Genomic DNA, 21,442 nt, shown 5'->3' on the forward strand with positions numbered 1-21,442 from the left:
GGGTGGTAAGGAACGTGGCACCGCAAAACCACCCCACGCGTGCAGAGAGCGATTTCAAGTCAATGGTCCTTGACCTGAAAGTCAGTGTCTCGCAATGAGACCTAAAGGGGGGTGGGGGGGTGCGAAACTTACCTTTGTGCAGACTAAGGGTGATGGGTACACCGTGTGGCCTCATTACATACCGAGGGATGATTACACAGAGGATAAGCAAGAAGAACGATGTGACGTTGATCATCCTCGAGCCAGAGTTCAGACTCTCGCCGTGGGAAAAGGAGAAGCTGTAATTAGTGTAGTGTTTCTCTGCAAAGTTACAGTCTCCCCATTTCAGAACAGGATATACACTGGGGTAAGCACGAAGAGCGACTCGATGCCCATGATCCTGGACAGAGAAGCCGGTGCAGCACGGTGAGGCTCTTTGGGACAGAGCACTGATTACCACACGAACACTTAAAGCAAGAACAGAATCACCGGCACTGCAACCGCAGCAGTCGTGATCGACCCCCAGGTCACCAAGACTCAAGATGGTAGCGACACCTCCGCAACTTCATGGGGCGGATCCAGCAACAATGAAAGCGTTCAACAAAGCTGTCCAGCCGGCTCAAGCGACGATAAGAGCAAGTGTTCGACCATCGAAAGCGTCGATCCTCAGCGCATCAATCTCAGTCTCTCAGCCATCTCTCCTTGTGAGAGCCATCCATCACCAATCACTATCAGCAAAACTCCAGCTTTTCTTCCCCCTCATCGGAGATATTATGCTCCGGTCAAGGCACTCGAGACAGGTACCCGAACCAGCCACACTCCTGAATTCGTTCCACCTCATCGCAGAGGTTTGACTCGCATCAGAACCCCCAAGACTGGTTCTGAAGGTGGTACCAGGTGAACCTTTGGGCCCTGCCCGCGCCAGAATTCACCTCTCAACAGACATAGACGATCCCTTCGAGAACCGATGAAGCAAAATTGCAATAGCGATGACGAACAGGCCAACAACAAGATTCATATTACGCCGGGACACGAACTCAAGGAACGACCTTACTCTCTCCCGCAGGCGAACCGAAATCCAAGGGCTTAGTGGAAGATGATTCTTTGTTCTACCCGAAGCGAGGGAGACAAAGAGCAGAGAACAGGAGACATGTGCGCTCGGAAAGAAGACTTCCAAAATACAATGCTTTTCTTTTCTGACTCGAAATGGTGAGAACGATGGAAAAAGACGATCGACCCGGTCTTGAAGGAAGAACGACAGCTTTTGGAGTCATTCAGTTCATGTAGCACCTACCGACAGACTCTTCTCTGACAAATCATTGATGTACCATTATGTCTCGTCGCGAACATGTCGGTCTGGTTACACTGACCGCACGTTTCTCAGAGAAGCTTTCCGCACATTACTGTCTTGACCCAGAAGTGTCACCAACTCGCAGGTCGAACGAGTCGAAAGTAGTAATCGTACCGTTTTACAATCCATCCAACCAGGAAGTCACTTCGCCCTTCGCACTATCAGATCTCTATAGAGTAGTCTACGAGAATTGGAGCTTGTATGCCACCTAGTTCCAAGCAACAATCATCATCAGGCATGCAGTCTCTTGGGCCGAAGTCTTGCTGTTACGACTTTAAGATCCGGAGCATTGATCAAAGAGCTAACGCGCATATTTCGCCAGGATGAAAGTCGTGAGTCCTTGGGCGTTTCTCGTCCATTTCGCTCTAGTAATTCAGGCTTTTATCTTCGTCTTGACTCCTTGACATAACGACCGAGCACGACACGAACTAGTTTTGTGCTTTCTTTGAGGGGTCAATTCCCGCCATGATCATGATCGACTTCCTTGTGATGGTGATAGAGTAGATACACAGGTCCGTAGCGCTGGGATCATTCATCGTGGCTCTCCTCTCTATGGATCCTCAGGATCAATAGTTGTCAGAACGACAAGTTATACAAAGCTACAATGACCTCTCTGTCCTTTGTCGCTAACAGTCTTTCTAGTCTTACAAGGTTTTCATAGCGAAAGCCAGGACCCTTCACGTCAACCAGACGTCTCCAGCTTCGAACGGAAGAACGAGACTTTAAAGCAGTAGCTCGACCTCGTCCAGCCGTTCTGCGCGCCAGCTGAAACCCTACGCCAGTCCTCCTGTGGTCAGAAAAGTTCAAAATGATCCGCCATCACCCATATCTCGTCGTTGATTCGATGCGGTTGCCGCGGGCATATCATCCTGCCCGTACAGTGTACGAATCGACGTCTGAAGATTAGACTCTGGCAATAATTATATGGGAAACACAAGCAGTACTATGGCCATTTGCGCAAGTCGACAGAGAGCTAATCGCTCTTCTAATAAACATGTAGTGACTGGACTTTTCGTATGTCTGCAAAGACCAAGATAGCTTGTTTGAAACTGGGAGAAACATATCACCACACCACCAACACTCATCCTCGCACGGATGCGAAGACTGTTCTGGGAGTTCTCCCGCCTGCAGTCCATTGTGAATCTAGGCAACCTGGACAACATCAAGGCCAGTTCATGGCTGTATCTCTCATCACTCGAGGTACCCCGACCTAAGAGACAAACATAAGAAGCACCTGACCACGAATGAGCAAGCTACCAAGGAGGTGCTTGCCCGTCAACATGACAAAGACCCCAGCTCTCGACTTGGAGCTTTGGCGGCGTCGCTTAAGGTTCCGATGGCACGGCACGGTCATTGGGTAGAATCAATTTTATATAGAGAGGTATTGGTCTTCCGCCTTTTGACGCTCCGGAAAAATCATGATGCTTTCGAATCCTGAGGACCTTTTCGCAACGTAATCAGTCTGACCACGAATATTTTTTCCATCCACTACTGAAATGGCGACCATTGAGCCACTTTGCTCGCCATAAGTCGTTGGTATATCTGTCGAAGAAGGCCATGAATGTAACGGCTACAGCTTGAGGGCTACTTTTGAAGGGGGTTTCCGCTTGGCTAATTTGGAGGAGTTTGTGCATACTTTGCATAGAATCGAGGCATCGCGGGCGTAGGACTCTCAGAGAATATTCGTCCCACGTACCACACAGCACACCACTGGCCATCGACCTCTGCTACTCAACTTCAGGAAGCGCCCCATAGTCCAGCAGACCAATTTGGGCTTCCCTGCTCTTTGGTCAGCATGCATCATGCCCTCTTCCCGGTCTCGATCTGGTAAGCACCACCTAAGTATCCTTGACAGGAATATCCTAGAACGTTTCTAGCATCTCTAGAGAGATCCAGGACTTACTTAGCCTTTTATAAAGCAGTCTCCGATCGCAGCCGTCCCAAGATCATGCAAGAATAGTGCTAGAAGGTCCCGCAGATATCTAGACAGCGACGTTCCCTCGACAGATATATGCTCAAAGCTCATCAACGCTTGTCCAGAGTCCTTAAACGGGCCATTGACCCGAAAGACGATATAGGCAGCTCCGCCTCTCTTAGACTCGAGCTAGACAACGGTGGTCGCCCAAGAACAGCGTCCGTGTAAATAAGCCGAAAATGAGAGCAAGACTGCAACCATCACAAGCGTCATTCGCTAGCACATCGATCTCAGCGCCTCCAGCATCTCTCTACCTGGAAGATCGCTCATGATCAGCAAACAAGGCCTCGGCCTACGGTGTCATAGTTGTGGGGCCGAATTGACTCCACAGTGTTGACCCTCATTCTGACCCTTATCTGGATATAACCTAGTTCAACGGAGATACCAGAGTCTTTGGCAACTCTATTGAGATGCCAGGAAGCCAGGGTCATACCGGCTACAGGAGTCGGTCCGTGTGTCGATTCACAGAGAAGTGTTCAGAGTTGTGCGCTTTTATGCGAGACTTTAAACAAAACTCTATGGAGATGTATATGGATACTAAGAGTTCTGGTGTCTCAAGTCCATAGAGTTGACTATCTATCCCAACTTGAAAGGAGTTTCAAGCTGGATATCATGGATACGCTGAATGCAACTCCACACATCCCTGTCGTGAACTTGTTGGTGCATCTTCGGTGCCGTGATTTAATAACACAATTCCAGCCGAAGCCACAAGAACGAGATGGTGAACGCTAGGTGTAGGTCATCCCGAGACAAGACTCTATTCGCCTAATCACCACGGTGATTGTAGGCCTGTACTAGAGATTGTTTGATGGCTTGGACTAGAGCAAGAACTTTCTCTTCTTGTAGTCGCCCGCACATGACCTGAAGTCCTACGGGAAGTCCTTGACTATGATCTCCAGAGACTAGTATCACTCTGTCAGTTTTGAACTTGCGTGGAGCGCGACGAACATGACTGACATTTATTCGGCTCAATGTCAAGCACAGATCCCCGACCTGTCACTGGGAAAGTGCAAGATGTATGGTCCAGCGCATTGGCTACCGCCGTGTATCCTATTTCGGTCGGTAAGCATAGTGACGGAAAGTGACGACTTTCTCAACTCTCACCGAAGTATCGATCTGTTCCTTCTTGGGTAGTAGCATGTGGCGACACAGGCATTATCACTCCATCTACTGCTCGACCAGAGGCGGTCTTAGCACCCATGGCTAACCAATACTTCATGTAAGAACGCTTGTATCCTTGAAGCTCTTCACAAAGTTTCCAGAAATCCTCAGTTGGCAATGAGCCCGAGTCTGTTTGATGATACCATTCCTTGAGTTGATCGACTGGTGGTTCTCCGCTAGCATCGATTGCGTCGCGAATACACTTGGCGGAGGTTGAACCGAATAGTTGAAACTGAATGGATATCAGATCATCGTATGTTCGTTGCGACTTAAGTGAATCAGGCTTACTAGAATCTCAGTGGCAATCTTGTGTGATGGCGGCTTCCACTCAACGATCTGTGCACGGTCAGGAAAATCCTTCCGTATGCCACATGAAGACAGGAGAAGGGCATTGACTCACCTCGTGACCGCAAAGCTTCAAAGCTTGTTCCGTGGTCGTAAGAGCCTGCTTGGTCGGAAGATCGGGGATCAAATGACCGTCATCCTTCATCATTGCGAATACAAGCCTACCACTCATAGGTGTCGCGCGCTGATGGACGGCGTCAAGTTTTTCCTGCCGCCAGGGCATCTCGAGAACATCACAATTTGATGACCACGGAGCAGAATCTAGGAGCAGCTTGATGACATGTTGAATGGACTGAGGGTCTCGAGAGATCAGACCGATCGAGCCGGAGCCGACAGGTAATCCTGGTAGCTGTTCGTCCATCAATGTATACCCACCCACTGAATTGGCATTCTGATACGTACTACACTTTCGATACCATCTGATGGCAGTCTTCCCTCGGAGAGTTTCATCCCATACAGCCCACAAAACGCAGCAGGGATGCGAGTCGATCCAGCTGGTCGCGATCAGCAATCAAAGATAGAGCGGGAAGCGATTGATTTGTCTTGCCCATGTCGGTGGCCAGGCCTAATGGCGAGCCTCTGAGTGCGATTAAAGCGCCTTCACCTGTTGATCTCATCAGAGTTGCCTTTCGTTAGCACTGACGGACTTACCACCACACGCCCCTCCAGCAGAAAAATTGCTGTTGTAAGGATTGACCGTCGAGCCGACGATGTTATTCGTGGTCTCACCGAGCTTTGGATCATTAGCTAACATTGTAATGGGTGACAATCATTCACACTACCATCATGCTCATGGGTACGTTGGTCTTGCAGAACACTACAGCACCAAGATGACGCAGCTTTTGCACCACAGTGCCCTCATCCTCAACCTTCTTGAAAGATCCGAGCCAACTGACGAAACCGCATGCGCTCTCGAGACCTCCGATATCGTATCGATCCATAACACTTATGGGTAGTCCATGTAACGGTCCCATTACACAACCATTGAGTCGCCAATAAGCATCCAGGTTTCGCGCATGCTCACAAGCGCTTACGAAGTTGGTCTCGCTCAAACAATTTACCTAGCAGCCCCTGCGTCAGTGGAGTGCTGGCTCAAAGAATATCCAGACAGGTCATTCTCACCAGCTGATGAGCTACTGCTGCACGGTGACAATGGGCAGACATGACTTCGAAAGAGGTCATTTCGCCTGTCGCAATCGAGGTCAGAATATCCGCCACATCGCTCTGTGTGATCAGTCTCTCGTTGTAACTGAGTTCGGCCGAGACAAGGCCCGACACGTCAAGACACGTAGCGGCGTCGGCGATTCTGGACGCGGGCAGTCGCCATTCTGGTGGTATCGAGTTTCGCAGTGCTTCTTGCTTGCGACGCGAAATCTCGATCCAAGACATTGAGATATCTTGCTGGTGCTATTTCCGACAACTTCTCAGCTCGAGAGTTCTAAAGACTCATTCAGAAGAACCTTGAGAGCTCGGACTTCCGGTTCCCGAGCTCTCTTCTTGAGCTTCCGCCAAGCCTGAGATTGGAGATGCGCCTGCGGAAATGCTAATAAAGAATACTGTTCTCACGTCACATCCTCTCTGGGTCACTACTAGATTGACTATTGTGTTTATCTTATATACAAAAACCATCATCAAATCTTGCATGCAGGTGCAGAAAAGCCTACAGACCACCTCACTGTACCCATGATTACTACTAGAAGACAGAATGACACGCCGACACTCACAATACCATAACGATAGGCATGGCTCGTGCGCAAACCCTTCAGTTCCAATGCCCAAGTGCTTACAGTAGTCAAGCAGCCACAAAATCCATCCTGGATTCCTTGCAAGACCGCACATCCAATCAGACCTCCACCTACACTTCTACTACTGCCAGGCAGCGTTACATGCTGAAGCGCGTAGCACATACCTAAGACAAGGGTCCCCATGGTATTTGCTATGAATGTACCAAGTGGAAAACTCTTGCTCTTCCCATTAAGCTGTAAGGATAGCCAGAATCGAACGAAGCAGCCCACGGGTGCAAACACCAGAGCGAACAAGACTTGACTTCTCCAAGTCTCTTTCGTGCTACCGAATCGATCAGGTGGGAGAATTGCCATGATGATTGCTCCAATCCAGACGCCCCAGCCAAGGATGGAGGCAAGAACGTCTAGATATTTCTCCATATTGATGCTCGATACAGAGTCGGCGAACGGATGCAGAAATGTGGCCATATGCGCTCCAAAGGAGAGCGCGCCAAGACAGGTTGTGATTTCCACTATCAGCACGCCGAGTACAGCCATGACGCTGTATCCACCTGAGCGTGCTTCGGGAGTTGATGTCACGATCATTGACGAGATCGACGCGGTGTTGAGGTCATTGGACAAAGCGAGAAATACATCTCGAATGAATGAAGAGAAAGATGTGAAGGATCCACAAAACCCGACCGTCACGCCTATATACGCAGGGATCGTTGCCTTCGCTGCCAAGAATGATTCACTGATGGCTTTTATGTCTGGCTCGGACGACCCCTCCTCTTTCGACGTGCGAGTCGACTCGCGCGGTATCTTTGCGTTCGCCCAGTGTTTCCTGAATAATAGTCTATCCTCTCGAATGAATCCCATCACGAAGCTGCCCCCAATGTTGGCCCACAGCTCCGTGTTCGGTATTGGCGCCCCTGGATATCGTGTAAGTGCTTGTAATCCCAGCCTGGCAAGTGTACCAAGTATCGAACACAGGACCAGATGCGACCAGACTTTGAACTTGATAAATCGATCCGGATCTCCAGCTGAACTCCGAGCGGCACTATGCTCCCAACGTGTGTCCGTCCCTGGAGGTCGACCATGGAGTTTTTCTTCGTCTTCTCCCTCGCGCTCATCCTCCAGATTGCTGTGTCTGTAATTTGAACCCTCTTCTGGATTTTGTTCGGGGGCTGGGCCGGCGAGCTCGTCCAAATTCTCGTAACCGGCGTCTCGTTCATGGATTGTTTCGCTAGCCAAAGCCTCGCCTGTAGTGTCGTTGGGCTCTTCGGTTCTTTGTACAGCCTCTGGTGCAGAATTCTCATCAAGGTTCGGATACATTTTGTCTTCGCTGGTTTGTGTTGATTGTCAAAGAGCAAATCAAGAGTAGCGCAAAACTTGGAATTCAACCATCCTTGAGCAATATCTAATTGAAGTATGGCGACTCCTGATTTACCGATGTCAGCCGAGAAGATCGTGGCGGCCGCGTGAGCCGAAGCCAAAAACGGCTTGCTGCAAGTGCCTCCGTCGAAGCCGAAACTACTCTTGACATGTTTATTCGCTCTACGTCATCCGGGCCAAACCAATGCACGCCCGCAGGATTGACAAGGCACTGTTCCTTGTGGAACAGCTTCTCAAGCTAGATCTGCATCCCACGCGATAATGAGGGGAGGAGAGAATTATTACGTCGGCAATTGAGAAAGACAATTTATGCTTTCATCTTCGAGTCTTGATGCGCTTCGCTTGTCGGGAGGCCCCCTGGAGTTCCATGGTTTCGAGAGTATGTCTTTGCTATAAACCAGACTTCTTGACCTGTGGACAGGATCATCCTCCACGTTGCCCGCTTCACCACAGACCGCGAGCTGAATGATGCGCAAAATCCGCGCGCACATGATTTCTGAGGAGACAGTTACTCTTTGCCTCTGTCCTCGAGGAATCGTCGTCTGTAAAGAGACGCCTTGTCTTGGTTCTGAACTGGGGGGGGAGCAGACACTTCGGTAAGACCAGCCTGCGAGTCTGGTTTGGCGATCGACGAGTCATGCTTGTTACTTTCAGTAAACACCAATCAAGAAAGCGGAGACGCACGCTGACTTTGACACTACTGCTGACTTTCCTCGTGATGCCTTTGAAGAAAGATGAGAGTCCACAAGGCATAGTGATGGGCGCAGTGGGCGTAGAACTAAACGCACTAGTGATTTTGTCGGCGAAATATCATACAGGATGGTGTTTACGATAGACAGAGCGCCAATGCGGTCTTATAACAATCTCGTACGCAGCTTGGAGGCGAAATGATGAGATTCAGCAGTTTGGTAATAGATAGGACAGATGCAAAATGATGACCGGATCGGCGCTGACGGAAAGTGCGGAAACGCTAATGAGTCTGATTCGTCCAGGTCTCTCAGACTTCGCCTTAACCGGCACACATTCTCTATAGGGACGAGAAACTCGAGATCGCCTACTGCCATGACACTGGACTTATTATGCCGAGGTGCATGTCTTTACCGGAAGATATATGTCAAAAGAGATACGCTTGATCGTTGGCCGATTTCCCGGCACGCCACAGGCATGGGCGGCTCTCGCGGTTAACGGAGAAGGCGTGCAGATAGTGCTCGACTCGTGTCCCAGTCAATCGATTCCATGAGCGCGTCCATGTTCTGGCACTGGAGGTAAAGCTCTTCGATCGACGGCGGCAGCATCGTGCCGGCCCCCGGCTCGATCGAATCCATCATCAATTCTGGAAAATCGTTCGTATCCTCGACGGTAATCTGTAGCGAGTCTGATGTTTCTCTCGTGAACCCTGCAGAGAGTTGGAATGGCACAAGAGAGTCGTTAGACTGAGACACAATCATCTGATCGTAGGGAACACTAGTTCCAAGGGTAGTTCCCAGCTCGTTCGCTGATAGTCCAGAGCTGCGGTCCGAAAATGTCGGACCAAGATCAGATGTATAGTTGTTGACTAACGGCAATCCGGTCGAGTTGGGGAGATGAGATATCATGCTTTGCCTGTGAGAGACAGTTGACTGATCGGTACGCCGTCGCTTGTTGCTGAACACAATTTGACCTGACTCTCTTGCTGAAGGCAAAAGATTGTTGTCACTCCAAGGAGGTGCGTACTTGTCGAGGACGGCATTCAGGTCGAAGTTTTCATCCTGTGTGACAGGCAATTGCTGTGTCTCGGGTCCTCTGGCATCGTCATCGTCTGTACCATTGTCTCGCTTGGTAGACAGGGATGCTTCAAGGTCTTTTATCTTGGCAGACATGCTTTTGATGGCATCGACTAGACGTGTTTGCTGCGCTTCCAGTGTAGACGCCTGCGCCGCCGTCAAGGGCCCTTTCAAGCGCTTCTTCGCTTCTGCGAAATTGAACACGCATACTATATTTCGCGCCCGGCAGCGACCACATGGGTTCTGACCATTACACTAAACAGTCATGAGTAAAAGAAGCTGGGGCGCCGGACACGTGGTGCGCTACCTTTATCTTTCGCGCGCGACATTCGTCACATGCACTCTGGACACGAGCAGGACCGCGAAGATGTTTTGGTGTCGAGTCGGTCGTATGCGCAAGCTCTTGACCCGGGTCTGTAACTTGCGGCGCTGGCTTCTGTTGGCGTAATTTTGGAACAATGAGGAACATGCTCTCAGTGCATATCGAAAGACTAGACCAGCGGCAGGAAGTGTTGACGTGGTAGTTTCACTCGAGCTGAGTCAGCAGCAGCTGCACTCCCCCGCATCCCAGCATTTCAGTCTGCGACCAACCACAGCGCTTCCATCTTCTAGACTTGTCCAGACTACTCGTTGGGAAGTGGTAGCATCAAACACGGGGCTTTTACTTTGCCGTTTACTACCGCCTTCAGCAGAGAAGCAAGTCGCTCTTATGAGTATCAGATATACACAGTTTCTTAACTGTCAATAGCGCAGCACATTCATATGAGGCCCACGCGTCGCGATGCGACTATAGAGCCTGTGAGATAAATTGTGTAATCAACCATTTCAACATGATCGCTTTTTAACGAATACTATGCTACATCAATCAATTATCTGCATGCTACGCTTCATCCTTGGATAATTTCCTCTCTAGCGACTTTTGAGCTCTTTCAACCCTTCGTTGTGTATATTCCACCTCAAACTTAGCAGCGCACGGCGCGAACAACAGCTTCCCAGTAAACGCTCCTTTGATCGTATTGAAGCTCACAAGAATCCACAGCAGAGTGACGAAGATGGAGAGGATGGTCGCCAGCACGCGAAACACGAGGCTGGGCAACTCTTTCGCCAGCGTCGCCGTCGCGACCGTGTAGACACCCAGAGGGAAGGTAAATCCCCACCAGCCCATGTTGAACGGAAAGCGAGATCGTGAGATACTCGCCACCGCAAAGAACAGCCACAGTAAGCCAAATCCCCAAAGCACGAGAGCGATAGCAAATCCGAGCGTGTAAAAGATTGGTCCGGACTGGGGTATCAATGACCCAGTCGCGGGCAGGATCTTGTTCGCAACCTTTCCAAGCTGCATGAGCGCGAAACTTCCTTGGCCGATGGGTCCAAGAGGTAGAAAGACCGATACGATCACCTCTCGCGGCGGAAGACTGTGCATAGTTAAACGCTGTAGGTAGATGACGAGAACCATCATCGCAAGCAAGAAACCCATCCCCCAGATGATATAAGATATCACCATCGTCCAGAGGGCGTACTGATTGTTGGTCAACACCTCTGCTACAACTCCCCCGGTAGCGGCCGCGACGATGGGAGAGACGACTGGCAGTAGCCACGCAGCCGTCATCGTCTTGAGTTCACCTCCGTGCTCGTACATGATGAGGAACGGAAGACCCATGCAGATGGCGATCGAAAGAACAGCGTCAAACCACCACAACGACCATGCCAGGATGGTGACCCAGTGACCCCAAACTGGAACGCAAACAAAAACAATCATATTGATAATGGTTGCAAGACCCATAGGTACCGTACCTGTCGCTTATTAGTGTTCGATGCTACGTGGCAGAAAAGTTTCGACCCAACCTAAAAACAGAGATTGAACAGGGTGCCGAAGCATTGCTTTGAAGAGCCCAGTGAAGTAGACGTATCGCACGACACTGATGGTCGTAAAAATGATGAAAAGAAGAATGTTCAGACAGAAGATGACGACCGATATCCAATACAGCCAGCGGCCATTATATGGCAGATTGTGAAGTAGGATAGAGACGATGCCCGTGCCCATGTTGACCGAAAACCACGACGGCGTGAAATTGAGTGCGACTCTTCTCCACCCTCTCTGATTCTTTGCATGTGTGCTTTGAGCTAGTTCTTCTCCAGCGTGTTGTGCTTCGTGGCAGCTTTGTCCAGGCGTATTCGCTCCGGGAGTTTGACATTCTGCAAATGTTGCCGAGGGATCCATATTGTAATTGCTCAGATGAGTGAAGCAGGATGCGAACTGATTGGATATTTATCTGATTCTATAAGCCTGCAGGATAAGGTTGCGGGGCACACGGATTGGAAGCGAAAATTGATCTTGAGCGCCCGTCCGTTCTAGCCGGGTGGACGATCGCATTAACAAATTGGTTTCATCCGGGGTTTCCGAATTCCGACCTGGGGAAGTGTTATCATTCACATCATGACTGGTCGTTCATCTACATACCACGTGTCTAGATGCTGTTATCATTTGTCTTTCTGATGGTGACGTGTGGAACATTCATGTCGTAGTATGCATAGCTCTATAACGATACTAGTTCGATAAGTTGTTATAGCTAATGATTCTTTGATAGGTAAAGCGGGTTGAAGATTGTGGGGTTAAGCTTTTGCAGAAGATAACAATACAGTTCGCTCGAAATTGAGGATGGTTCAATCACTACATATCACATTCACTGCAGGCTGCATCTAGATCATTCGCGCCTTACGAAGATTTGCCCCAGCATACTGGAACGACACTTTCTTGTCGCTAAGCTCATCCTCAATATTCATTCACCTGTTGTATTTCGCGACACGCTCTCTACGACACGGAGCGCCAGATTTCAGATGGCCAGTTCGAAGACCAACGGTCAAGTCGGCGATGAAGGCATCAGTAGGTTAACCAGAGCGATATGAAACAAAGACAGACCAGTCGTTAGTACAGGCTTGATCATATCAGTCGACAGTTTAACACGAGATGCTTGATACCTACGCTGCTATAGCCTTAAATATGGTTCTAATCTGATTAATTTCGAGTAGCAAACTGTTACACGCGCTGTATTCCTTGGCAATCTTGATTCTCCCGATATGAGTCGCAGATAGGTCATTGCCAACTAGCCTAACAGAACAGTCCTTGTTGAGTTCGGTAAAAGATCCCCAATCGTCTTGGCCGAAATGGTCTTGTAGCAGTGTAATTGGATACGACTCCGTTAAGGATCGATACAGCTGCGCCAATTTAGGTGGCTGCAATTGTTCGGAGGTTGCAGTCTTGTAGCCGATGTCGTAACAGCCGTCTCGGAATCAGGACTGCGACGCTAGGTCGATGCCAATAGAGATGCAACCCGTATCACCGGCTCAGTCAATACCCTCGGTTAACAGGTCGAGAGCCCCATTTGGGTGGTAGATGGGTGGAACGAAGCCACCTTCGTGTCCAATGCCGATGCACATTTTTCCGACTTAGCGAAGGTGACATATTTAAGTGAGGCGTAAGTCTCGGCAGCGAGTTGAACAGCTTTAGTCATTAACCATGTTCCGACAGGCGCGACCATGAACTCCTGAGATGCCATAAAGTTACCGGAATGGTCTCCACCATTAAGCACATTGAAGAAGGGGACAAGAGGATTGTAGTTGTTCTCGGTAGTCCGGCTTCGGCGGCAGCGAATTCATATAATAGAACATATCTGGCAGCTGCTCCTAATTTTGCCAAAGCCGTGCTGATACTGGGTATGCATTAATTCCATATTTTGCTCGCCCTTTATGCCATCGAGCTTGATCATAGGCTCATCGATCTTTTCGCGAGATCCGTCGCTGGATCGGGTCCAGATTTGGTTATGGCAGGATCCAGGACGCTGTTGACATTGTCAATGACTTGGTTGAGTCGTCAACATCTCGAAGCTCCACGGCTTCATAGTCGCTTTTCGAGGCTCCAGAAGGGACGAGTGACGCGAAAGTTCTTTCTGACGTGGTACGCGTGTTTGAACAGTCGGATTGCACCGCGAAGTTAAACTTTGCGTCGCTAAAATGGACTTGAGTTGCATGATTGACAAGTTGCTTTGACGTGATGTGAAAGGGATGGTGGGTCTGATCTATAAATCGCTACACAGATGCAATTTTGCTGGAAGGACGTCAACATGATGATAGCTTGCCATCGATTGAGCACAAGCACCAAGTGAAAATTCTTTGGTCTTGCGGATAATGGTAGATGTGAATCCAAGTAGGTTACGTGGTCGATGATTCTGCATGTTAATTCTAGCAAAAGCCATCGTGTCAGATGCTGGCTTCTACACCAAAAGGGGTACCCGCTCTTAGCAAGTCATCTGGTACTATAATCGACACATCCATGATATTTAGAGAGAAGACTTGTCCTATATAGAGAATTGTCATGGGCCGACATCGGGATGATCCCTTGAGCACTGCATAAGAACGACTAGCGCGAAACATGTGCTCTGTGTGACTTGATGATGAATGGCTGATGGCATTGCGATGGCAGCGTGAAGCCTACGATACTTCCACCGTGCCTTCTGCCGCGGATGAGTGCCAATATATCTAGTCGCTGGTGTCGGTGATGGAGTAGCTTACCAGAACCGAGTGGAAGCCAAGGACAAAGAGATCACAACTCGGGCTCGCGGACGAGCAAGTCGAGCACCTCTCGTCGTGCCCCGACGACGTCACCACCAAACACACCCAAGCAGTCAAGGATCTTACTTTGCATAAAGCACAATGGAAGAACGAATGGGAAAGCTCCAACATTTTTCTACATCCACGTCGTAAGTCCTGGGCAAGCGGGGTAATCAGGTTCATGGGATTTATCCGGGTTCCAACAGTTCAGAAGCAGTGTTCGCGTGCGGCCAAATGCTTTGGTAAGAAACTGGAGAAGGGTAGCTAGAGATTGTGCAAGCGACAGAGGGATCACGGACCCGGTTGACTCTGTCCTTGCCACATAGAATATGGTTCTCAAAGCGATTTTGGCCATACGTGACACCAAACAGAGACTCGGTTATGGATAATTGTCGAAGAGATGCTGCTAGTCGCTGCTCGTAAACCAAAAGGCTTGCGTATGAGTCACCGAGGGTTACATGCGAGATACGCAGTGTCAGTACCAAACAACGACAGTCGATGATGAAAAGTAGAATGATGTTGCAACGACTAAACACTTTCGCCTCTTGCATGATCCTTAGTGGTTCTCCTCAGCCTTGTAGCCGCTCTCGCCAGGGCGGTCAATAGCCTTGAACTGATCTTCTGTGACACCCTTGCCCATGGCAGCAGTACTCGACACACCACCCGAAACCATCTTGAGCAACTCATCGACGTAATTGGCTCCAGACCATTTCTGATGCTTGAGGACTTCAACGCCATTCTATGATATATGTTAGCATGATTCTCGTCAAATCTGTAAAGAATAAGGGGAATTGCTTACCTCTTGCTCCTTGCTCTGAATAGTCTCGCCATAAGCTCTCATACCACGAGCAGCATAATCCTTGCTGAAAGAGTCCGAGATCAAAGCAGTCTGATGCAAACCAGCAAGAGTGATAAACTGCCAGCAGTAACCAAGCTTGGCCAATCTCTGGATATAAGTCTCTTGCTCGGAAGTGGACATGGCAGTCTGCCAGTTGAAAGAGGGAGAAAGGTTGTAGGCGAGCTTTTGCTCGGGCCAGACGGCGTGGACGCCGGTGGCGAACTCTTCGGCTTGCTTGTAGTCGGGGAGCTTGGACTCCATCCATATCATGTCGCAGTAGGGTGCGTAGGCAATGGCGCGGTTGATGGCGGTTTGACAGCCGCCGCGGTAGCGGTAGTAGCCTTCGCGTGTGCGGGCGGACTCCCAGTCGAAGTGAACATCGACACCGGTGAGAGCCTTTGCGATAGCGCGGGACTCGGCATTGCTCTTGCCCTTGGCTTGCACGGCGAATTGAGCGATAAGCTCGGCCTTGTTGACGTGAACGCCAGCGTTGATGGTGTCGACGACAGCTTCGGAGAAGAGCTTGAGGTGGGCTTGCTCGGTCCACTTGTCTTCAATGGCTTGCAACTCGTCACCAGACTTTCCTGCTGCCTCAGCGGCACCCATAAGCTCGCTGAGGGGTTGGAGAGCGGGATTTGTTGCGCCGACGATGAAGGCGTGGTCGCGGGGGTCGATGGTAGATGTGATCAAAGTTGCGGCTTCGGAGTCTGTACGAGCGACGGCGAGGAGATCACTACCCATGATATCTGCTTGTGCACGAATGGCAACGAGGCGGTTGATGTGCTCGCTAATAGGTACAAGGACCTTGCCAGCCATGTGACCACACTTCTTCGTTCCGGGAGCCTGATCCTCAATGTGGATACCAGCAGCGCCCTTCTCGACGAACAATTTTGTAAGCTTCATGACGGCTGTGAGGCCGCCGTGACCCGTGTCGGCATCGGCAACGATGGGACGGAGGAAGTCGGTGTTTGCGAGCTTCTTGCGCTCGGAAGCAGGAGTGGAAAGTCTCTCGTGGCGTTGCTTGCGGTCATGGAAAAGCTGAGCCATGAAGAGATGTTGTACCTTATCGGGGACAGTGGTGTAGGGGTAATCGGCAAGATCGGGACCGGGCTCGTCGGTCGAGGAGGCGGTCGAAGAACTTTGCCAGCCGGACACATAAACGGTGTCGAGGTACTTGGCCATTTGGGTAACCATGACAGGGTCGAGACAACCATAGGTGAAACTAGCATCTTTTTCCTGTGATATTGTCAGTGTTTGAAGCTTGCAATCTATGGCCAGCTCGGCTTACGGCAAATCTCTTCTCGACAATGTCCCACAACTTTTTTGAAAGAACATTACCAGGGTGCTGGATGTTCAAGTTTCCGCGCTTGTTCGCAATCTGCTCAGCGGTGAAAGGGCGTTTAGTGTATCTCCAGCGAGGTGAAGACCACCATTGCTTGATAGCGGCAACTTCATCCTGGTACTGCTGCTCCTCGGCATCAAGAGAAGAAGACATGTCGGGAAGAATGTCCTTAACGTGACCCAAGATGCTCTTGAGTCTTTCGGCCAGCTTGGCGGTAGTGTAGTGTAATGGAGACTGGTGTGGTGCGAGTTTACAATCGATTCAGGATATACGTTTAGCGAAAGAAATTCCAGGAACAGATGGGACACAGGACTGATGATTGAGGCACAAAGGCGGGGAGACAAGACCTCATATATACCGTCCTACACAGAGCTCGAGAGTTCAGATTGACTTACCGGTACTGATGAGAGTAAATAGCGTCACAGGCCAATCAGAAACATGGCCGGGACCAATCGGATCAGTGGCTGATATGGTAGACTCGAACGTTTGTAGCAAAAGGCAGGTCTTGGACCGAGGTGAGAGCTCCTTCTCTGCGAGTTTGACCATGACGATACGCCGAGCGGTTGTGACTCGACGTTGAATCCCTTCATCCGAGGCTTTGGAGAAAGCATGATGGCCTGGGCCAAGCTTCTGGGGAAGAGCACATGAAAGTCATCGTGACTCTGGGGAACTTGATGCCGAACGTTGTCCGAGCGATGATCGATCGAGCTCTGCATGAAATACAAATATCTGCCTCTGCGTTTCCGAGAGTCGTGCTTAGTATACTCTGCTATACGTTAAGCAAAGTAGCCGATTCTGTCTACAGCATGTCTATAGTTGAAAGGCTCTGCGACTCTAGCTTGTTCAATTCAACTTGCTCGTGTGTCGCAAAAGTGAAAAACACAACCGACCGTTCTCTTGCATAATCTTGCCGCTCTCTACAGAGACTTCAGACCCTGGCACGTTCATGGCCGAGGCTGACTCCCCTGCTAGCATCAAATAGGTCAGGTACCGAAAGCGTCATGTTCTCGTGTACATGATTGACTCATCCCGAGTTCTTCTCGGGGCACACTCGGGCAAGATTTGATGTTGCCGGTCGCGACATGGACCTTCCAAAGTGATCATCTAGACTTTCTGTTTGACGCTCAATTGACATGCAAATCATGCGTTGTGTGACTGCGATGTGGGAAAAATGGTCGAAGATGAACGAAGCGGCTTTGCGCTACCAGGTCGAGAGACCATCATGTCATGCTTCAAGTCCTAGAACATGACCGATTAAGTCAAATCTGTGCATTTAAGGCAGGTCTTACTGCTTCTTGGCTGAAGACGATAGGTACAAAGGGTATCAGAATATACACGAGGATGCTCCAGAGCAAGCTCAAATCTTGGAGGTTCTGGTGCCAGCCTTCAAGCTGCCCTCGCCAGCGAGGTTTTCAGAAATGAACCTAACGGCTTCGACCTTCATCTTCGCACTGTACTCATGGCCTGCAGTCTCATCCACAATGTCCTCGAGCACAATGCCCTGGTCACTGAACCAGCCGTCCTTCTTGTCAAGTCCGCTCTTCATCCAGTCCAGGAAGGGGGCGCTGCAAGTGTATGGTACGAGCTTGTCCTTTCCGCCGGACAGACACAAAATGTGCTTGCCTCCCAGCTTTTCCTTGATCAGGGGTCGCAAAGTCTTTTTCTGGTCGTCGGTTGGTTGAAGCTTGTCTCCCACAAGGAATGACTTGGGGTCCCATCTGTCGGTGGCATCGCACAAGCCTTGGGGATAGTCTGTCGAGCCGAGGAAGACCTTGCCCTCTGATGATGTCCATGTTGAGAGTTTCGACTTCTTTGCGCGGTCCGCCATCAGGAACTTGTAGTCTGGACAGCCAATGACGACAACTGCAGTGGTGATGCGAGGGTCGTGCAAGATGCATTGCCAGGTTGAGTGGCCACCAAGTGAGATGCCGAGGACAAGGTGCTTTGTGATGCTTCTTGAGGAGTCGGGGAAGACGTATGAGGACAGGAAGTCTATCAGCATCGAAGTGTCTTGCGCGGTGCCGTCTGTTCCAGTAGAGTCAGCATTGCGAGATGGGCCGATTTGAGAAACATGGAACGAACGGAAGATGGAGAACATGTCTTGAGCATGCGTAGGGTTGCCCTTCTTCCAGCTCTCATTTGCCAGAGCATTAACCTCTCGCGTGCCGTGGTTACGCTGATCAAAAGAGACGGCGATGAGGCCCTTTGACCTCGAAGCTGATCGGCCATTCCAGTCGTGAATCGAGGCAGCTGCGATAGGAGCCATGATAGACTGGACTTGCAGACGAGGGTGAAGAAGCCATAATACTGCGACTTCCTTTGCTGACGATGCAAGCTCGTCGATTCCGTACACTGTTGTATGTACGCCGGCAATTGTGTAGCTTTTGGATGACACAGGCGTGGGGTCCGACGAGTTATCGGCAAGTGGATTGGGGGTCGCCATCTTCTTTATACTCCTTGGATAACAGATTTCGACACCAAGGCAAAGAGCGATCGTGTTGTTGCTAAAAGCTCTCGTCGCTCCTGCCGCGGTAGACTTGGTCGGGGATAAAACCGGACTTAGCGCACTTAGCACCCGCGTCACCTCGGCGCACGTTCGCGTTCGCCGGCAAGAGATGGAAGCTGTGTCTAATTGCTCTCCGTCATATAATTCCACCCATGCTGTCGGTTCCCTCCTCACCAAGCCGGCCATAGCAGGGCCCGTCTCTATTCAGCCGGCGGAAGAAAGTAACGTATACGGCTACACTTCACATGCCAGTAGTCTCTACAATTTGACCGAGCGTGTCGCTCAAAGACGTGACGGCAATGACACAGATTTGCTTGTTATCAGCCGGCATCGGCCTGTTTCCAGAATTCTGCGGGGTTGTCGCGCGATGACTGGTGAATTTATTTGAACACAAGAGAGGAGTCCAGTGTCCCTCCTTCTCACAAGCTGCTGCACCTTCCCTTTTCCCGAGGTATCTTTTTTTGCTTTCCTTCCCTTTCCGTATCAGCGACCATGAGCGCCTCTTTCCGTCCTGCTGCTGCCCGTAGCCTTTTGCAACAATCTGCCAACGCTGCCGTACGACCTCAATTCATTTCCAGACCCGCTTTCGCTGCAATTGAACAGAGACGAAGGATGGCTGCATTCAACAAGATCAAGGTCAAGAACCCTGTCGTCGAGCTTGATGGTGATGAAATGACGCGCATCATCTGGCAAGACATCAAGGACAAGTTCATCCACCCTTATCTCGACATCGACCTCAAGTACTACGATCTGGGTCTCCCATACAGAGATGAGACCAACGACCAGGTCACCATTGATGCTGCCGAGGCCATCAAGAAGTACTCTGTTGGTGTCAAGTGCGCCACCATCACTCCCGATGAGGCTCGTGTCAAGGAGTTCAACCTGAAGAAGAGTGAGTAGTCCCGTGGATGAGCTTCTAGGAATGCCCCCAATCTGACAAGACCAGTGTGGTTGTCTCCCAATGGCACCATCAGAAACGCTCTCGGCGGAACAGTCTTCCGTGAGCCTATCGTCATTCCTCGCATCCCCCGTCTCGTACCCGGCTGGAAGAAGCCCATCATTATCGGTCGTCACGCTTTCGGTGACCAGTACCGCGCCAAGGACCTTGTCATCAAGGGTGAGGGTACCCTCAAGATGGTCTTTACCCCCAAGGGCGGCGAGCCCGAGGAAATCGAGGTCTTCAACTTCCAGAAGCACCACGAGGGAGGTGTTGCTCAGACTCAATACAACACTGCCGAAAGTATCGCCGGTTTTGCACACGCCAGTTTCAAGCTCGCCATCGACAAGAAGCTGCCCCTGTACATGAGCACAAAAAACACCATTCTTAAGAAGTACGACGGTAGATTCAAGGACATCTTCGAGGAGATCTACCAAAAGGAGTACAAGTCCGAGTTCGAGAAGGCTGGCATCTGGTACGAGCACCGTTTGATCGACGACATGGTCGCCCAGATGATCAAGAGTGAGGGTGGTTACATCATGGCCTTGAAGAGTGAGTTGGTCCGAGTCCACTACTTGAACGTGACACTGACAGCAAACAGACTACGACGGTGACGTCCAATCCGACATTGTCGCCCAAGGATTCGGCAGTCTTGGTTTGATGACTTCAGTCCTCATCACCCCTGATGGCAAGACCTTCGAGTCCGAGGCCGCTCACGGCACTGTCACCCGTCACTTCCGCGAGCACCAGAAGGGCAATGCCACTTCTACTAACCCTATTGCTTCCATCTTCGCCTGGACTCGTGGTCTTGCCAAGCGTGGTGAACTCGACGGTACACCCGAGGTTACCAAGTTTGCCGAATCGCTCGAGGAGGCTTGCGTTCACGTTGTCAACGAGCAAGGCATCATGACCAAGGATCTCGCTCTTGCATGTGGAAAGAAGGGCAAGGGCGACTACGTCACCACTGGCGCATACCTCGACGCTGTTGAGAAGCGCATGAAGACTGTCCTCCAGGCCAAGCTGTAGATATAATTTTCGCCTTTTACGACTTTTGAAGACTTGAGATAGATACCAGGATACTGATATGATGTTTGCATTGCACAAAGATGCTCGGATTTACATGCACTTGCCACATGTGATTAGCCACGAGATGCGGATTAGGCTGGGCGAGTAGGTTGTACCACAAGCAAGTATCCGAGACAAGGTTACAGGATAGGACGAATGAGCATGGTGCGGGGTACAGAGCATATGAACCAAGCCTCAATATAAATGTAACAACACTTCCTCGTGAGCAAGGCGCCTCGTGGGCAGGCAGCTGGTTTATATACAGAGCCTGCGCGACCCTGACTGCATGAGAGTAAAACAGTCCCCTGAGTTCTGGTCCATCTGATTGCGTTTTCGGACGCTGCAGCAATGCTTGACTGGCCAAGCAAAGTCCTCCAAAATTTGGTCATTGTTGTTTGCCAGCCATGCTCACCATTCGAGTCACCGCGGGCCTTTGAATGGACGAGGGAGATG

The 21,442-nt window shown here is 50.4% G+C and overlaps 8 protein-coding genes across 8 annotated transcripts; 2 read left to right on the plus strand and 6 right to left on the minus strand.

Moving 5' to 3' along the window:
- Positions 1-367: 367 nt before the first annotated feature.
- On the plus strand, positions 368-880 carry AUEXF2481DRAFT_7353 (uncharacterized protein; the record flags this gene model as incomplete). The annotated part of the gene is made up of 2 exons (XM_013485626.1): positions 368-405; positions 454-880. The coding sequence occupies 2 exons, from the start codon at positions 368-370 to the stop codon at positions 878-880; spliced, it is 465 nt and encodes a 154-aa protein (XP_013341080.1).
- Positions 881-4,070: 3,190 nt separating this feature from the next.
- Positions 4,071-6,200, minus strand: AUEXF2481DRAFT_47809 (uncharacterized protein; the record flags this gene model as incomplete). Its single annotated transcript, XM_013485731.1, has 10 exons — positions 4,071-4,198; positions 4,299-4,355; positions 4,410-4,698; positions 4,755-4,802; positions 4,867-5,160; positions 5,214-5,305; positions 5,359-5,415; positions 5,463-5,544; positions 5,594-5,872; positions 5,934-6,200. The coding sequence occupies 10 exons, from the start codon at positions 6,198-6,200 to the stop codon at positions 4,071-4,073; spliced, it is 1,593 nt and encodes a 530-aa protein (XP_013341185.1).
- Positions 6,201-6,442: 242 nt separating this feature from the next.
- AUEXF2481DRAFT_31855 (uncharacterized protein) lies at positions 6,443-7,870 on the minus strand (the record flags this gene model as incomplete). Its single annotated transcript, XM_013485663.1, has 1 exon — positions 6,443-7,870. One exon carries the CDS (start codon positions 7,868-7,870, stop codon positions 6,443-6,445), a length of 1,428 nt encoding a protein of 475 aa, XP_013341117.1.
- A 995-nt stretch (positions 7,871-8,865) lies between these two features.
- Positions 8,866-10,198, minus strand: AUEXF2481DRAFT_410723 (uncharacterized protein). Its single transcript, XM_013485774.1, has 2 exons — positions 10,001-10,198; positions 8,866-9,948 (listed from the first exon to the last, which is right to left on the minus strand). The coding sequence occupies exons 1-2, from the start codon at positions 10,160-10,162 to the stop codon at positions 9,112-9,114; spliced, it is 999 nt and encodes a 332-aa protein (XP_013341228.1). The 5' UTR covers positions 10,163-10,198; the 3' UTR covers positions 8,866-9,111.
- Positions 10,199-10,319: 121 nt separating this feature from the next.
- AUEXF2481DRAFT_91019 (uncharacterized protein) lies at positions 10,320-11,998 on the minus strand. The gene is made up of 2 exons (XM_013485769.1): positions 11,539-11,998; positions 10,320-11,487 (listed from the first exon to the last, which is right to left on the minus strand). The coding sequence occupies exons 1-2, from the start codon at positions 11,912-11,914 to the stop codon at positions 10,574-10,576; spliced, it is 1,290 nt and encodes a 429-aa protein (XP_013341223.1). The 5' UTR covers positions 11,915-11,998; the 3' UTR covers positions 10,320-10,573.
- A 2,519-nt stretch (positions 11,999-14,517) lies between these two features.
- On the minus strand, positions 14,518-17,042 carry AUEXF2481DRAFT_42702 (uncharacterized protein). The gene is made up of 3 exons (XM_013485693.1): positions 16,428-17,042; positions 15,101-16,375; positions 14,518-15,040 (listed from the first exon to the last, which is right to left on the minus strand). Exons 1-3 carry the CDS (start codon positions 16,632-16,634, stop codon positions 14,858-14,860), a joined length of 1,665 nt encoding a protein of 554 aa, XP_013341147.1. The 5' UTR covers positions 16,635-17,042; the 3' UTR covers positions 14,518-14,857.
- A 796-nt stretch (positions 17,043-17,838) lies between these two features.
- On the minus strand, positions 17,839-18,924 carry AUEXF2481DRAFT_68374 (uncharacterized protein; the record flags this gene model as incomplete). The annotated part of the gene is made up of 2 exons (XM_013485755.1): positions 17,839-18,506; positions 18,564-18,924. The coding sequence occupies 2 exons, from the start codon at positions 18,922-18,924 to the stop codon at positions 17,839-17,841; spliced, it is 1,029 nt and encodes a 342-aa protein (XP_013341209.1).
- A 675-nt stretch (positions 18,925-19,599) lies between these two features.
- Positions 19,600-20,950, plus strand: AUEXF2481DRAFT_47813 (uncharacterized protein; the record flags this gene model as incomplete). The annotated part of the gene is made up of 3 exons (XM_013485732.1): positions 19,600-19,879; positions 19,934-20,476; positions 20,526-20,950. 3 exons carry the CDS (start codon positions 19,600-19,602, stop codon positions 20,948-20,950), a joined length of 1,248 nt encoding a protein of 415 aa, XP_013341186.1.
- Positions 20,951-21,442: the final 492 nt, after the last annotated feature.

Source organism: Aureobasidium subglaciale, assembly GCF_000721755.1.
Source record: "Aureobasidium subglaciale EXF-2481 unplaced genomic scaffold scaffold_20, whole genome shotgun sequence".
NCBI lineage: Eukaryota > Fungi > Ascomycota > Dothideomycetes > Dothideales > Saccotheciaceae > Aureobasidium > Aureobasidium subglaciale.

What these genes read in the sequence shown, in the direction of transcription:
- AUEXF2481DRAFT_42702 (XM_013485693.1), bottom strand. Translation starts at nt 16,634, where the DNA reads ATGTCTTCTTCTCTTGATGCCGAGGAGCAGCAGTACCAGGATGAAGTT. An exon ending in TTGTCGAGAAGAGATTTGCC is followed by an intron (nt 16,376 to 16,427) that starts GTAAGCCGAGCT and finishes ACAATATCACAG; the next exon opens with GAAAAAGATGCTAGTTTCAC. An exon ending in TTCAGAGCAAGGAGCAAGAG is followed by an intron (nt 15,041 to 15,100) that starts GTAAGCAATTCC and finishes CATATATCATAG; the next exon opens with AATGGCGTTGAAGTCCTCAA.
- AUEXF2481DRAFT_91019 (XM_013485769.1), bottom strand. Translation starts at nt 11,914, where the DNA reads ATGGATCCCTCGGCAACATTTGCAGAATGTCAAACTCCCGGAGCGAAT. An exon ending in TGTTCAATCTCTGTTTTTAG is followed by an intron (nt 11,488 to 11,538) that starts GTTGGGTCGAAA and finishes AATAAGCGACAG; the next exon opens with GTACGGTACCTATGGGTCTT.
- AUEXF2481DRAFT_410723 (XM_013485774.1), bottom strand. Translation starts at nt 10,162, where the DNA reads ATGTTCCTCATTGTTCCAAAATTACGCCAACAGAAGCCAGCGCCGCAA. An exon ending in GTCGCGCGCGAAAGATAAAG is followed by an intron (nt 9,949 to 10,000) that starts GTAGCGCACCAC and finishes ATGACTGTTTAG; the next exon opens with TGTAATGGTCAGAACCCATG.